This window comes from Piliocolobus tephrosceles, chromosome X (assembly GCF_002776525.5).
Source record: "Piliocolobus tephrosceles isolate RC106 chromosome X, ASM277652v3, whole genome shotgun sequence".
In the NCBI taxonomy this organism is placed as follows: domain Eukaryota; kingdom Metazoa; phylum Chordata; class Mammalia; order Primates; family Cercopithecidae; genus Piliocolobus; species Piliocolobus tephrosceles.
Window position 1 is genome coordinate 64,801,135 of NC_045455.1, and position 13,988 is coordinate 64,815,122.

Consider the following 13,988-nt stretch of genomic DNA (forward strand, 5'->3'; position numbering starts at 1 on the left):
AAGGGTAATTGCATGTTGCTGAGGTTTGGGCTTCTATTGATCCTGCCACCTAGATAATGAACGTAGTACCCAATAGGATGTTTTTCAGCCCTTGCCCCTTTCCCTCCCTCCCTTGACGTGGAGTCTCCAGTGTCTGTTGTTGCCATCTGTATGTCCACGAGTACCCATTGTTTAAGCTCCCACTTATAAGTGAGAACATACGGTTTTTGGCTTTCTGTTCCACTTAGGATACTGCCCTCCAACTGCGTCCATGTTGCTAAAAATGACGTGATTTTGTTCTTTTTTTATGGCTGCTTAGTATTACGTGGTGTGTATGTACCACATTTTTTCTTTACCCAGTCCACTGTTGATGGGCACCTAGGTTGATTCCATGTCTTTGCTATTGTGAATAGTACTGTGATAAACATAGGAGTGCAGATGTCTTTTTGGCAGAATGATTTATTTTCCTTTGGGGATACACCCAGTAATGGGATTGCTGGGTTGAGTGATAGTTCTGTTTTTAGTTCAGAAATCTCCAAACTGCTTTCCACAGCGGCTGAACTAATTCACATTCCCATTAAAAGAACTTTTAACACTTGCAGAGTTGGGTTTTAAAAATGTTTAGTTATTTTTAATAACCAATTCTGACCCCAGGGAAAGAAAATGGAGATGCACTTTACCTGAACTATGTTCTTCTGAAACTCTTCAGTGACATTTGGGAAAGCAAGTTTACAGCCCTCATGCTGTGCTACTTCAAGGACTTAATTTTTGTGGTCTCCCTGAAGAAAATGACACCAGGGTAGAAGTGACTGAATGTGAAGTGTCAGGAGATTGCTGGCTCGTCCTTAGTTAAACCCCTGATCCGGCTGTGTGCTGTGGACGCGGGTGTGCGTTGAGAGGACCTGCGTCTGCCGGGGCCGCACCCCCTGCCGCAGGACCTTGGCTGGCCGCGCGCTTCCTGCCTGTTTCCTGTCCAGCAGCTGGCGAGCTGGGGGCGGGCAGGAAAGGATGCGCTGCCCAGAAGGGGCGGGAGCCGACCACGCCCGGTCCCGGGTGCCCCCCGCCCTGCCGGTGCCCGCCCTTCCCACGCCGTCGGGGACGGCCCAGGGCGGGGCTGTGGGAGCCGAACGCCGCGGGGTCAGGGCGCGCAGTCCGGGACGCGGGATGCTCGGAGCGCTGCCTCGCGGCCCCTGAGGCCTCCTGTCCGCCTCGCCACTCGCCCGGCCGGCCTGGGGTCGCTGCCCGTCGGTCTGGAAAGGTAAGAAGCGCCCTCCGCATCCCGGCGTCCGCGCCCAGCAGGCGCTCCTGTGCCGCGAGACCCTCGGAGGCTCCGCTGGGGTCGGGAAATGCCCCCGGACCCTGCCACCTCCCAGCAGCCTGAAGGCGCAGGTGGACGCTGGCGGCCCCTCCACACCCCCGCCTCGGCCCCAGGGGACGCTTTTAAGGGGTATTGGTCTCCACACCTCGGAGTCCCGAATTTAACTGAACCTGGCTCTGCCCTGGCTCAGATGTTGCCAGGTGACTGAGACTGGCCACAGAACCTTGAAAAATCGCGTCTTGAGCTACTGTTTCTTTCCAAAAAGAAATCCTTTCTGAGATACAAAAAGTATGAGATACAAGGATTAAATTAAATTAGAGACGGTCCTCATTAAGGAGGGCTTTAAGCTGACGACACGAGGGGTAGATTTCCAAGCTTGAACTGGGTTTGCGGGCATTTGGGAAGCTGAGTAGATGGGGCGAGCCACGGCGTCCCAGGAACGCTGCACCCAACCGGTGGGACCAGGGCAGAGCAGACTCGAATGAACATATAAATGAAGCCTGTTTACACGAGCTGCTTTGGAACTAGAGATTTCCTCCCAATAAATACTATTCCTATATATACACAGGAGCATGTGCATGTTGGTCAGAAGGGACAAAATAACTTTTCTTCGTTTTCCCTTTTATTTTTTCACGAATCATTGGTCCCATGGACATTAGTGTGATTCATTTTCTTTTTCTGCAGCTATGAAGGGAGATTTAGAAGCGTTTGTCCTAGCTGGTTTCAGCAAAAACATGGGGTCTGAGGTTGGGTGATGCTGCTAGCCGTTGAGATTATTCACAACTTTTCCCCACCTTCTCAGCTGATACATTTAGAATTTGTCTATGAAGTTTACATACAAGAATGCTATGTAGAAGTATTTTCAAATGTGTATAAAATATACCTAAGTTCTTAATTTCCTAGAACAATTCTCAAGCCAAACATTATAAGAAGTCAGTCTGGTATTGGGAACAACATGTTGAAAGAAAATAAGCAAGCAAGGTAGAAAGAAATTAAAGAGACATATTATGACTAATGTTATGATCATATTCCATATTATGATTGACAAGTAGTCTGGTCTGTTTTATAAGTCTTTTTCCATTCAGCTCTAAATATAGGTTATCTCACCATTCTATGTTTTAGGGATCATTTTCATAAGAAAGAAAATGTGTTATCACAAAATCAGTTATGGTTTGGGGCTTCAAAAATAAAAAGGTTATTGTGGTGGAAGCAAACAAATCTGAGAGAAGCCAGTTCAACTTTTGGGAGCTTGCTTCTCCTTAGTTTGGTTACCAGGTCTCAGTGACTTAAAAGAAGCATTGTAATTAAGTGCTCACACTTGCCCAAGTGATATGATGCGTTCTGCAAGGATCTTACTGGCTGACTTTGGCCAGGTTTCCCAGTCCATGTTCAAGGAAAGAATTGGGTCAAATCTGTGGCTAATTCCACCCAAAACAATTTTCTTCTTCTTTCCTTTTCTTTTTGTTTTGGGGGGTAGGAGTGGCGGGGAAGAGGAGGCAGCCCTAATTGTCTGCATAGTTACACTTCAAATCTCTGCTTCCCTTTCAGGAAGTACAGTATGTCCTTTGTTCAGCCCGCTGTTACTGAAAGAAAGCTAATAGGACACACCAGTTTCCCTTCCATTGAATTTTGGCTTATTTCAATCAGTCTTTTTAATTCCACTAATTTGTGCTCTTATCTGAAGAGATGTAACATGTATTTGGAATATAATATACTTGCTTCTTAAAAGGATTAACTGTGGGCTGGGTGTGGTGTCTCACGCCTGTAATCCCAGCACTTTGGGAGGCCATGGTGGGCAGATCATGAGGTCAGACATTTGAGACCAGCCTGGCCAACGTGGTGAAACCCTGTTTCTACTAAAAATACAAAAATTAGCCAAGAGTGTGGTGCACACCTATAATCCCAGCTTCTCAGGAGGCTGAGGTGGGACAATCACTTGAACCTGGGAGGCAGAGGTTGCAATGAGTCAAGATCATGCCACTGTACTCCAGGCTGGGTGACAGAGCAAGACTCTGTCTAAAAAAAAAAAAAAAAGATTAACTGTGAATAATGGGGGGACCATCAACATTAAGAAAATATATATTTGGTTGTATTTAATATTAATACATAGTTTGTTAGACTCTAGTATGAAAGAACTGTCTTAAATGCCCAGTATCTTATTCTACAGTTGAATAGTCTATATAAAAATAAGTGCCTTTTTCAGCCAGGCGTGGTGGCTCACGCCTGTAATCCCAGCACTTTGGGAGGCCGAGGCGGGCGGATCACGAGGTCAGGAAATCGAGACCATCCTGGCTAACACGATGAAACCCCATCTCTACTGAAAATAAAAAAAATTAGCTGGGCGTGGTGGTGGGCGCCTGTAGTCCCAGCTGCCCGGGAGGCTGAGGCAGGAGGATGGCATGAACCCCGGAAGTGGAGCTTGCAGTGAGCCGAGATCTCGCCACTGCACTCCAGCCTGGGCAACAGAGCGAGACTCCATCTCTAAATAAATTAATTAATTAAATAAAATAAGTGCCTCTTCCAACAAATAGCTGTGAACCACAGGCCAGCAAGGTCTTCCCTGCCCTCTTAGGTAGACTGGGAAGATTGCTGTGTGAACCACCGATCTCGTGATGCATACCAGCAGCAACAAGTATTTCAAGACTGATGAAGATGATTGTTATTTATCTGTTTTCTCCTTAGGCTGCCCTAAACAAGGGAAGTCAGGGCCACATGAAGTTCACATTTAATTGTAGTATTCTGGGGTATCTTTTTTTAAAAAAGCTTTGATCGCTTGGATGTAGCCCCTAGGAATCGATAAATGAAGCAATCCTGATAACACACCAGTTGTGCAAGGAAGTGTTAGCCCATTTATGGACCCCAGGCAGGGAGCATTTGAGGATATAGCACAATGCTAAATTAAAGTTTAGCAGAAATTTAGTAAATTTATCAGTGTAAAATGCCAAGCAGATAAATAATGTGAAAATGTATCCAAATTGGTTATTAACTTCGATAAAATTAAGCAAATAACGATAAACTCTCCACTTAAGGATGAGCTGTAAAGAGAAGAGACTTTGGTGTTGTGCAAAGATAATCTTAGTGGGTGTTGGGCATACCTGCGTATTCTTGACCTGTGAGTTATAATGGAATGAAAGGCGCTTGTATAATTATAAGTCATTGCCCCAGGGAAAATTAACGTCCTCTCTAGTTTCCTTTCAATATCACTTAGGAAGTTTGAGTTTAGAATGGTTTTGTCATTTCATGATTACTATTTTATCAATCTCATTGAATGGAGCCATCATTTTTTGAGGTTCTAATTTCAGGTGTTTTTGAGGAAAAAAATCACAATCTGTACGTGAGAAAGGACATGAGGAGACTAAAGACCTGGGATTTTGCCGATCAGAATGAAACCAATGTTGAAAGACTTTTCAAATCTATTGTTGGTGGTGCTCTGTGACTATGGTGAGTATTGTGGGTATACTTAATGCTGTTGGTAGGAATAAAACATAAATATGACATTTGTAAATGCATTGATGTTGATGACTCTTCATGAAGGAGGCAGGGTAGGGTCTACAGTGCAGTGCTTTCTAAACCGTGACCCTTGCAACCCTGGGTTCTCTCGTGCTTCAGTGATTCTGCATGAATCATATTTCACTTTATATTTTTAACTCTTTAAAAAAATAATAAAAAAACCAACTCTCTCAAATTTTAAAAAATTGGAGGCAAGCATGTTACCTTGAGTTCTCTTTGATTTCCCTGTAATTCAGTGTGATAAATCACTTCATACACACAATCAATGATGTTGTATATATTAGGGTTCTACATAAGATTTCACTTGACAGAGTTTTGGTGCTAACGTGTATTTGGAACCAATCTGAATTTCAATCCTTGAAAGTTGCGTGCTCTTAGAAAAGTTTCTTCATCTCTTTCAATCACAGCAATAATATTGACTTCACAGGGTTGTTATGATAATATCAAGAATGCGAAACACCCTGAATGAGCAGATAGTAGGTACTTAAAGTTTGTTCTCTTCATTCTTTTCAACTAAAAATTGAGTTCATTTCTCAGAGAGTTTTATACAACTACTGAACCAATAGAATCAACAATATGATGTAATCTTCACTACTTTTCTTTTGATGATTTCCAGATATTTCATAGACATCTAGGCAGTTGATGGTATGGGAGTGGAAGTTGTTTTTGAATTTGGTGAAGAAATTTTGATCCAAGATATAGAGGACACTGACTTGTGTAATGTGAATGGCACAGTTGGTTAAATGGACCAGAGCACTGCTGTTCATTTCATTCAGTAGACTTCCTTTCTCAGTCTTTTCTTTTTTAAGTAGTTGATTTATACAAGAAGACACCAGATTTAAGGAAAGCCAATGTGGGAATCATTTATTTTAAAGTAATTTGGCCAGGCACAGTGGCTCAAGCCTGTAATCGCAACACTTTGGGAGGCCGAGGTGGGTGGATCACGTCAGGAGATCGAGACCATCCTGGCTAACACAGTGAAACCCTGCCTCTACTAAAAATACAAAAAAATTAGCTGGATGTGGCGGTGGGTGCTTGTAGTCCCAGCTACCTGGAAGGCTGAGGCAGGGAATGGCATGAACCCGGGAGGCGGAGCTTGCAGTGAGCCGAGATCGCGCCACTGCTCTCTAGCCTGGGCGACAGAGTGAGACTCTGTCTCAAAAACAAAACAAATCAAACAAAAAAGAAAAATAATGTATCCCTTCTTTAAAAACAGATTACTCTGGCTGGATGCGGTGGCTCACACCTGTAATCCCAGCACTTTGGGAGGCCGAGGGGGGGCAGATCACAAGGTCAAGAGATTGAGACCATCCTGGCCAACATGGTGAAACTCCGTTTCTACTAAAAATACAAAAATTAGCTGGGCGTGGTGGCGCGCACTTATAATCTCAGCTACTTGGGAGGCTGAGGCAGGAGAATCGCTGGAACCTGGGAGGTGGAAGTTGTGGTGAGCTGAGATCGTGCCACTGCACTCCTCCAGCCTGGGCAACAAGAGCAAAAGTCTGTCTCAAAAAAAAACACAAAACACAAAAACAAAAAAAACACAGATTACTCTACATGTGACAGCCTTCTACAAAAAAGTATGTGTTCTTGGTTTCATAATGATAAATAAAGCATTGAAATTCTTCATTTAAACAAATTATACAAGGGTGTTTGTTGTTAAGAGCAAAATTTCTTACTGGAATATGAAAATAAAAGTTGAATGAGCATAAAAAAGAGCATAGAAGTTGAGTGCACAAGCCACCGATAAAATAAAAAAAGTAGATATTGTCGTAGATCTGTTTTACTCCCCTTTATCTCTACTTAATACTGATCAAAATATACTATTACCTGTATACTATAGTAGTCAGGATGTGGTAGAACCAAATTGTAGTGTTTTTTGTTTGTTTGTTTGTTTTTTTGAGATGGAGTCTCGCTATTGTCGGCCCGGGTTGGAGTGCAGTGGCGCAATCTCGACTTACTGCACCCTCCGCTTCCCAGGTTCCAGCAATTCTCCTACCTCAGCTTCCTGAGTAGCTGAGATTACAGGCGCCCACCACCATGCCCAGCTAATTTTTGTGTTTTTAGTAGAGTCAGGGTTTCACCATGTTGGCCAGGCTGGTCTTGAACTCCTGACCTCAGGTGATCCACCCGTCTCGGCCTCCCAAAGTGCTGGGATTACAGGTGTGAGCCACCGCACCCAGCCCAAATTGTAGTTTTCTAACAGGAGTTCTAAAGTAGCAAATTCTCCCTCTAGTACATACCTCCTATCTGCTGCTGCTGGAACCCATCAATTGCATCTTTGTTCTCCATTTCCAACGGGGCATGTGTGTCTTTTTCATTGACTGGCTCCCATCAAATCAGAATCTGATTTGCTTCATTGACAATCCCTGTCATACACAATAGACTGCTTTTTTTTTTTTTTTTTTTAAAGCCAGTCAAATTTAGTAGTTGGGGGTCATATACCAACTTTGGTGACACTACTGTTAATAAGTTCTGATAACCTGCTACCATCGGACCAGCCTGCAATAGACTTTCATTAGTTAACTAAGTGGTGTATGCATGCCTCTTATTCTTAAATGGACCACAGAACCATCCTGCCCCCTTCAGATCCAAATTAGTATGACTTTGTTCTCAGTCTTAAGCACTTCCCTGGGCTGTGGTAAGTGCTGGGGTCTCTTTACCCAGCAGTTCAAGAAAGGTACCAGGTTGGGTCTGAACCACTATACAAGCTGCACCAGAATCAGCCACCTTCTTCAACTTTGAGTCATCTCTAAACAAAAGGGAATATCCCACAACTTGTTTTTGCTTAATTGGAGAAAAAAAGAACTTTATCCGATTATGGTTTTCAAACAAGTGATAATCAAGCATTCAAGTCATCCAAGTTTCATGTCTTTCATTTCATCTCATCTCAAATGAGAACTAGGTGAAATGCTGTGCTAATTAAAAACTCTTCTGTGTGCCAAGATATTCATGTGCTGATTCTAATAATCATTAGATTATTGCTTATATATAAGGGCATTTTAAAGACTGCCAGCCCAAACAAAAAAACACATGGGCCCCTTTTTACATATATATTCATGAGGCATATATAATAAGAAAAAAGTTCATATTTACACAAGTTGTTTTTCAAACCTAAAGGGAACTTCAGTCCCTTACATCTAGAACTGTTTCTTACCCTAGCCACGGGCCAGCTGACTGTTGCTTTGCCAAATTCTGCCTCCTTTGATATGTATTTGGATAGGATTCAAAATAGAAACAAGGGTTCTTGTGTGTCTGTTCTTTGCACTTTTCACTTAAGCTGCTCTGCTGGGTCTCTTTTTAAAAGATATGATTGATCCTAACAGAATGATACTTGAGAAGTAGTAGTCATCTGTCCTAGCTAGGCAAATGCAAGTTGCTGTAATGTCATTAAATTGCCAAGGACAAGCCTAGTTATTTCATAAATGTTCACCCTATCCCTTTGGTTATCCATGCAGAATAAAGTGTCAACATTTCTTATCCATCTAAATATGTCTGCCTCATACAACTGAGGACACTGATTCCCTTACTGGTAAAAATTCCCCAGTGCTTGTCTTGAATATCAGAGAATAATAACTTTGAAGTAAATTTAGGGTTTTACATTTAAAATAATCCAGAACAATTTGTATTGTGTCATTTAGATCAAGCTTTCTCTTCACTGTATATCCATTTTCCCCAAATAACTAAATGCCAGAATATGATTAACAATATAAGCTACTGGGTTTTTAATCCTAAAAATTATTATTCAAGCTGTATAGATTTTCATTGCAGATATATCACATTGTTGAATGTGGTGAATTCAGAGTATTTACCACTAATTATTTTAACATAACTATGAAAGATGAAGAAGGAACAGAATCACTTCAGAATGGAAAGAGCACAATGGCCAGCTTCCAGGATCTGTACTCAGTATCATTTTACATCATCCCTGGCTCAGTTCTAACTTCTCTTGTCTAAAATGCTGTTTTCTGCTGGGTACAGTGGCTCATGTCTATAATCTCAGCAGTTTGGGAGTCTGAGGTGGAAGGATTACTTGAGCCCAGCAGTTTGAGACCAGTCTCTACAAAAAGAAAATTAGCTGGGTGTGGTGGCATGTGCCTGTAGTCCCAGCTACTCATGAGAGCAGGGTGGGAGGTCGCTAGAGCCCAGGAGGTTAGGAGTATAGCAAGCAGTGATTGTGCCACTGCATACTAGCCTCAGTGACAGAACAAGACCCTGTCTCAAAAAAAAAAAAAATTTTTTTTAATTCTGTTTTCATCAATGTCATCAATAGTTTTTCTCAAATGCACCTTTTAAAAACCAATTCTGACCACTTCATTTCAGTTCTTGGAGAAGCTGAATATCTCCTCTTGAGAGAGCCAGGCCATGTAGCACTAAGCAACGACACTGTGTATGTGGATTTCCAGTATTTTGATGGTGCTAATGGGACACTGAGGAATGTATCTGTCCTGCTGTTGGAGGCCAACACCAATCAGACTGTAACTGCCAAGTACCTCCTGACCAACCAGTCCCAGGGAACACTCAAGTTTGAGTGCTTCTATTTCAAGGAGGCTGGTGACTACTGGTTCACAATGATTCCAGAAGCAACAGACAACAGCACTCCATTCCCCTGGTGGGAGAAAAGTGCCTTTCTGAAGGTGGAATGGCCTGTCTTTCACGTTGACTTGAATAGGAGTGCCAAGGCAGCAGAAGGCACCTTCCAAGTGGGCCTATTTACCAGTCAACCACTGTGCCCGTTTCCTGTGGATAAGCCCGACATTGCAGTGGACGTCATCTTCACCAACAGTGTTCCTGAGGCAAGAAGAAATTCAGGACAGCCGCTGGAAATAAGAACCAGCAAAAGGACAGAACTTGCTCAAGGTCAGTGGGTTGAGTTTGGCTGTGCACCCGTGGGGCCAGAAGCCTATGTCACCGTGGTGCTGAAGCTGCTTGGGCGAGACTCAGTCATTACCTCCACAGGACCCATTGACCTGGCCCAGAAATTTGGATACAAACTGGTGATGGTGCCAGAACTCACATGTGTGTCCGGCGTAGAGGTAATGGTGCTTCCTCCACCATGCACCTTCGTCCAAGGAGTGGTCACTGTCTTCAAGGAGGCACCCAGATCCCCTGGGAAGAGGATCATTCACTTGGCTGAAAACAGCCTGCCCTTGGGAGAGAGGAGGACAATTTTTAACTGTACTTTGTTTGACACGGGGAAGAATAAGTACTGCTTTGACTTTGGCATTTCAAGCAGAAGCCATTTTTCTGCAAAGGAGAAGGAGTGCATGCTGATTCAGAGAAATATAGGTTTGTATTGAGATTTTTTAACATTTTAAATCAAATCCTTCATGTAATCAAAATTATTTAGAATTTAGGTGAACTTTAGGTGAATTGTACCATCATTTTTATGGTTCATGCCTTACAATGTACCAATTGGCATTATCACCCTTAGCTGAAAAAGTAAGAATACTGGTAAACCTACTTATAACATCTTTTACGTCTCGTTTCCCCATCAGTAAAACAGGGGCAATACAAGTACATACTTCAGAGTCATGGAGATTGAACGAAATCAACATGTAACACTCAGGATAGTGCCTGGCATTTAGGAAGTGCTGAATAAACATTACGTTACATTTAAAAAATCCCATTATTAAATCATATGGTAAGTTCATGGCAGAGATTATTGGAATTCAAAGCCAAATCCCAAATTAGCAACTTCTGTCTTCCTCTAGCTGAGCATGTCTCTTCTAAGTCATTCATTATAGGAATGTGGCCTTTTTAGTGAGAAATCAAAGCAAGATTTCTAAAAATGTATTGGGATTCTGTATTCTTCATGTAATGCCCTACCTAATCATGAAGAAATGGGGTTATGACAATTCCATTAATTCCCTATGCTGCTCTTTGCATTTCTTTCCCTTTTCTTGGGGGAAGGTCTGGTCTTAGCAAGTAGTTTAATTTGGCAGAAATGATCTCGTTCGCTTTTTATCTTTATCCCTGGTAAGCCCAGTGTCCCCTGACTGCACGAGCCTGACTTTGTAACCCCCAGTGTTCCTTTTTGCAAATTTACCCACTTCCTCTCCTTAAGACCCTTTCCTTTGGCTTTCTCCTCCACCACTGGCCACTTCCCTCCTTGCACTTCTTTTCTATCCAGCGTAGATTCCATGGCTCATCCCTTTAACTACCCTCCTGCCAATATCCTAAACTCCTTAGCCTCTCCTTTCGATACACCTAGCAGGACACACCCCAGCTCTGCATGTATCCAGCCATCTGCCAGCCACCCACTGCATCCAAGTTGCTAAGGCTGAGTGACAAGGTTACATCATGGTGGCCTGACGCCATTATGGGTGGATCATGCTTTCACCCTTGGCAGGGCCTGCGTACTGCTCAGCATGTCACCCAGACCAGGTCTTGCTCCTGTTCTACACAACAGTCCTTTCACACCTCCTCCATTCCCCTTAGACCTTAACCCCTGCCCACTGATTAACTCTCAGAGTTGATTTGCCAACTACCATACAGAGCAGCTGGAAGCCGTTTAAGTGAGAACTCCACCCTCCCACCAAAAGATCTGTATACCTGTAGATGTCAGACCCATCCTCCCACCCCGTCCTCTCCCCTGCTTTCCTGCCGCCATGGAAGAAGTGTTATTCCTTTCCTCCACTGTGGATCTCAGCCCCTCTGCTCATTTCAGGAACCTTCTGTTAGTCATTATCCCCTCTCTCTCCCATCCTTAACTGTCCTTCCTTTACAGACTCATTCTCATCAGTTTTGAAGTGTACTTATTTCTCTTCTCCCAAAACAAACCATCCCAACCCCATGTTCTCCCCAGACATCACCCTCTTTCTTCTTCCTTTTATAGCCCTGAAAACTGCTTGAAAAATTTGCCTGTCCTTGAGAGTTCTTTTTTTTTTTTTTGCCTCCCATTCACTTTTCAACCTATTGCAAACTCGCTTCCATGCCCCAGTCCTCCCCTGAAATACTCTCTATGAGGTATGGGACTCCAAATCCAGAGGCACTTCAGCCAGCGTCTTCATTGACCTTGATTCTGTGACACCATACTCGCCCTGCTCACCTCCCCTCTCCCTGCTTGCTTCTTCACAGTCTCCTTGGCCTGCCAGTTCCACTGTCTGTCTCCCTTAAGTGCTGGTTGTCTTTCATTTACTCTTCACACACTTGCCAGGTGATTAGCCTTGATGCTGATGGCTCCAGGTGGATGTCTCTTCCCTGCTCGTCCCCTGCATCCAGGCGCTGCATCCCTCAGATGTCTCCCTGGCACCTCAGAAGCAGCATTTCTGGACTAAGACTCATCATTGTACCCCCTAACCCTGCTTCTCAGTGTAGGACTTCACCAACCATCTTACTGGTCAGACCAGAAGCCAGGAATCTTCCTCTTCTTTACCTCCTATAAATGCTACATTACTGAGTCCTATGGCTTTGTCTCCTGAGTGTCTCAATCTCTCCACTTCTCTTCAATTCCACTGACACCACTTGGGTTGAATCTCCATTACCCCTAGCCTAGGCTCAGAACAGATTCCTAATCAGTTTCCATCTGTCCACTTCCTTCTCTCACTGCAGCCAAAGGGATTGTTTAAAATTCAGGTCAGCTGAGGCTATTCTCTTTCTTAAAACCTGTTATTTCACTAGGCATGCGGATGCAAATCCATAAAACCTTCCATGGTCAGGCTGCCCCCACATCTTCGCAGTCACCATCTCTGCACTGGGGCCCAGGACACCTCCTCTCTCCTTCCCCTGGTTAACATTAACCCATCCTCCAAGTCTCCACTTGGGTTACTCTTCCATGACCTCAGGTTCAGTTCCTCTGCTGTAAGCTGGGGCAGCATCTTTTCGTTCTTCTTTGATGGCATTTATCACTTCTGCCATTGCCTGTTTAATGTCTTTCTCCCCCTATAAATCCTTTCTGCACAGCAGATGGGGGAAGCTCATTTGGTGGCAAAACCTGACTCGTGCTGCTCTGAAGCTTTTTATGGTCTTTATTTGGCCCACTTAGTATGCCTGGCACATTCAGAGGTGCTCAATGCTTATTAAGTGAAAATTGAACTCAGATTTGGCTAGTCTCAACTAGATATTAGGAGAAAAACAATTAGGTTGAACGAATATTCATCTAATATAGATATATATATATATATATTTTTTTCCCAAGACAGAGTCTTGCTCTGTTGCCCAGACTGGAGTGCAGTGGCACAATCTTGGCTCACTGCAAACTCCACCTCCCAGGTTCAAGTGATTCTCCTGCCACAGTCTCCCAAGTAGCTGGGATTACAGATGTGCACCACAACGCCTGGCTAAGTTTTGTATTTTTAGTAGAGATGGGGTTTCGCCATGTTGGCTGTCCTCAGGTGATCCACCTGCCTTGGCCTCCCAAAGTTCTGGGATTACAGGCATGAGCCACCGTGCCTGGCCCAATATTCTTGCCTTTTCAAAAGAAAATATTTGTGGGGGAAAAAATCTCACTGAATTTAGCAGAAATGAATCAAGGGAAATCAAGAAATTGGGGCCATTTAATTAAGGTCACATGGGGGCAGGAGGTTCACCTTGGTGGCTTCCATTCCATGTCTAAAGGCTGGAGTTTTTCCCACAGCAGCAGCAGCAGGAAGATGCTGGGAAAGGGCAGAATGGGAGTGGTTCTCTGTGTGTCCAGGTGGAGGGTAGTCAGGGGCTCCCTGTGGGGCTGCCCCATGCAGCAACTGTGAGACATATCAGAACAGCAGGGCTGGGGCAGTAACTGGGAGAGCTAAACATGCCTGGAGACCCTGGCTCTTGGTGTGGCAGACCAGCTCTGACTCTGTTGGTCTGAGAAATTAAATTTATGCTTGAGACAGGAACCTCAGTGACTTCCTGTGTTTTTAGTATATAAATTTATGACTGAACTGAGTTCTCCTTTTATTTTCTATCTCTGACCAGTAAAGAGTGTCTTTTTTGCCGAATGGTACCACTTAGGGACTCACCATGACTTGTGTGAGCCACTGACTCACACTGAATTTATTAGTTCCTTTTGAAAATAGAATAATTGTTTGTTTGTTTAAGACAGAGTCTCACTCTGTCGCCCAGGCTGTAGTACAGTGGTGCGATCTGGGCTCACTGCAGCCTCCACCCCCCGGGTTCTAGCAATTCTCCTGCCTCAGCCTCCCAAGTAGATGGGACTACAGGCGTGCACTACCATGCCCGGCTAATTTTTGTATTT

The 13,988-nt window shown here is 43.8% G+C and overlaps 1 protein-coding gene across 3 annotated transcripts in view; it reads left to right on the forward strand.

Annotated features, from left to right (window-relative positions):
* Positions 1-593: 593 nt before the first annotated feature.
* The window catches only part of THSD1 (thrombospondin type 1 domain containing 1), a 29,638-nt gene continuing 16,243 nt past the window's right edge, over positions 594-13,988 (forward strand). Inside the window, exons 1-3 of one of the 3 annotated variants that reach the window (XM_023194028.2) lie at positions 594-1,237; positions 4,600-4,738; positions 9,131-10,096. In XM_023194028.2, the coding sequence (XP_023049796.1) occupies positions 4,681-4,738; positions 9,131-10,096 (1,024 nt within the window). In that variant the 5' untranslated portion in view covers positions 594-1,237; positions 4,600-4,680. Of the gene's footprint in view, positions 1,238-3,779; positions 4,739-9,130; positions 10,097-13,988 lie in introns of those variants that run through there. The other 2 variants (XM_023194026.2, XM_023194027.1) reach the window with 2 other exon arrangements.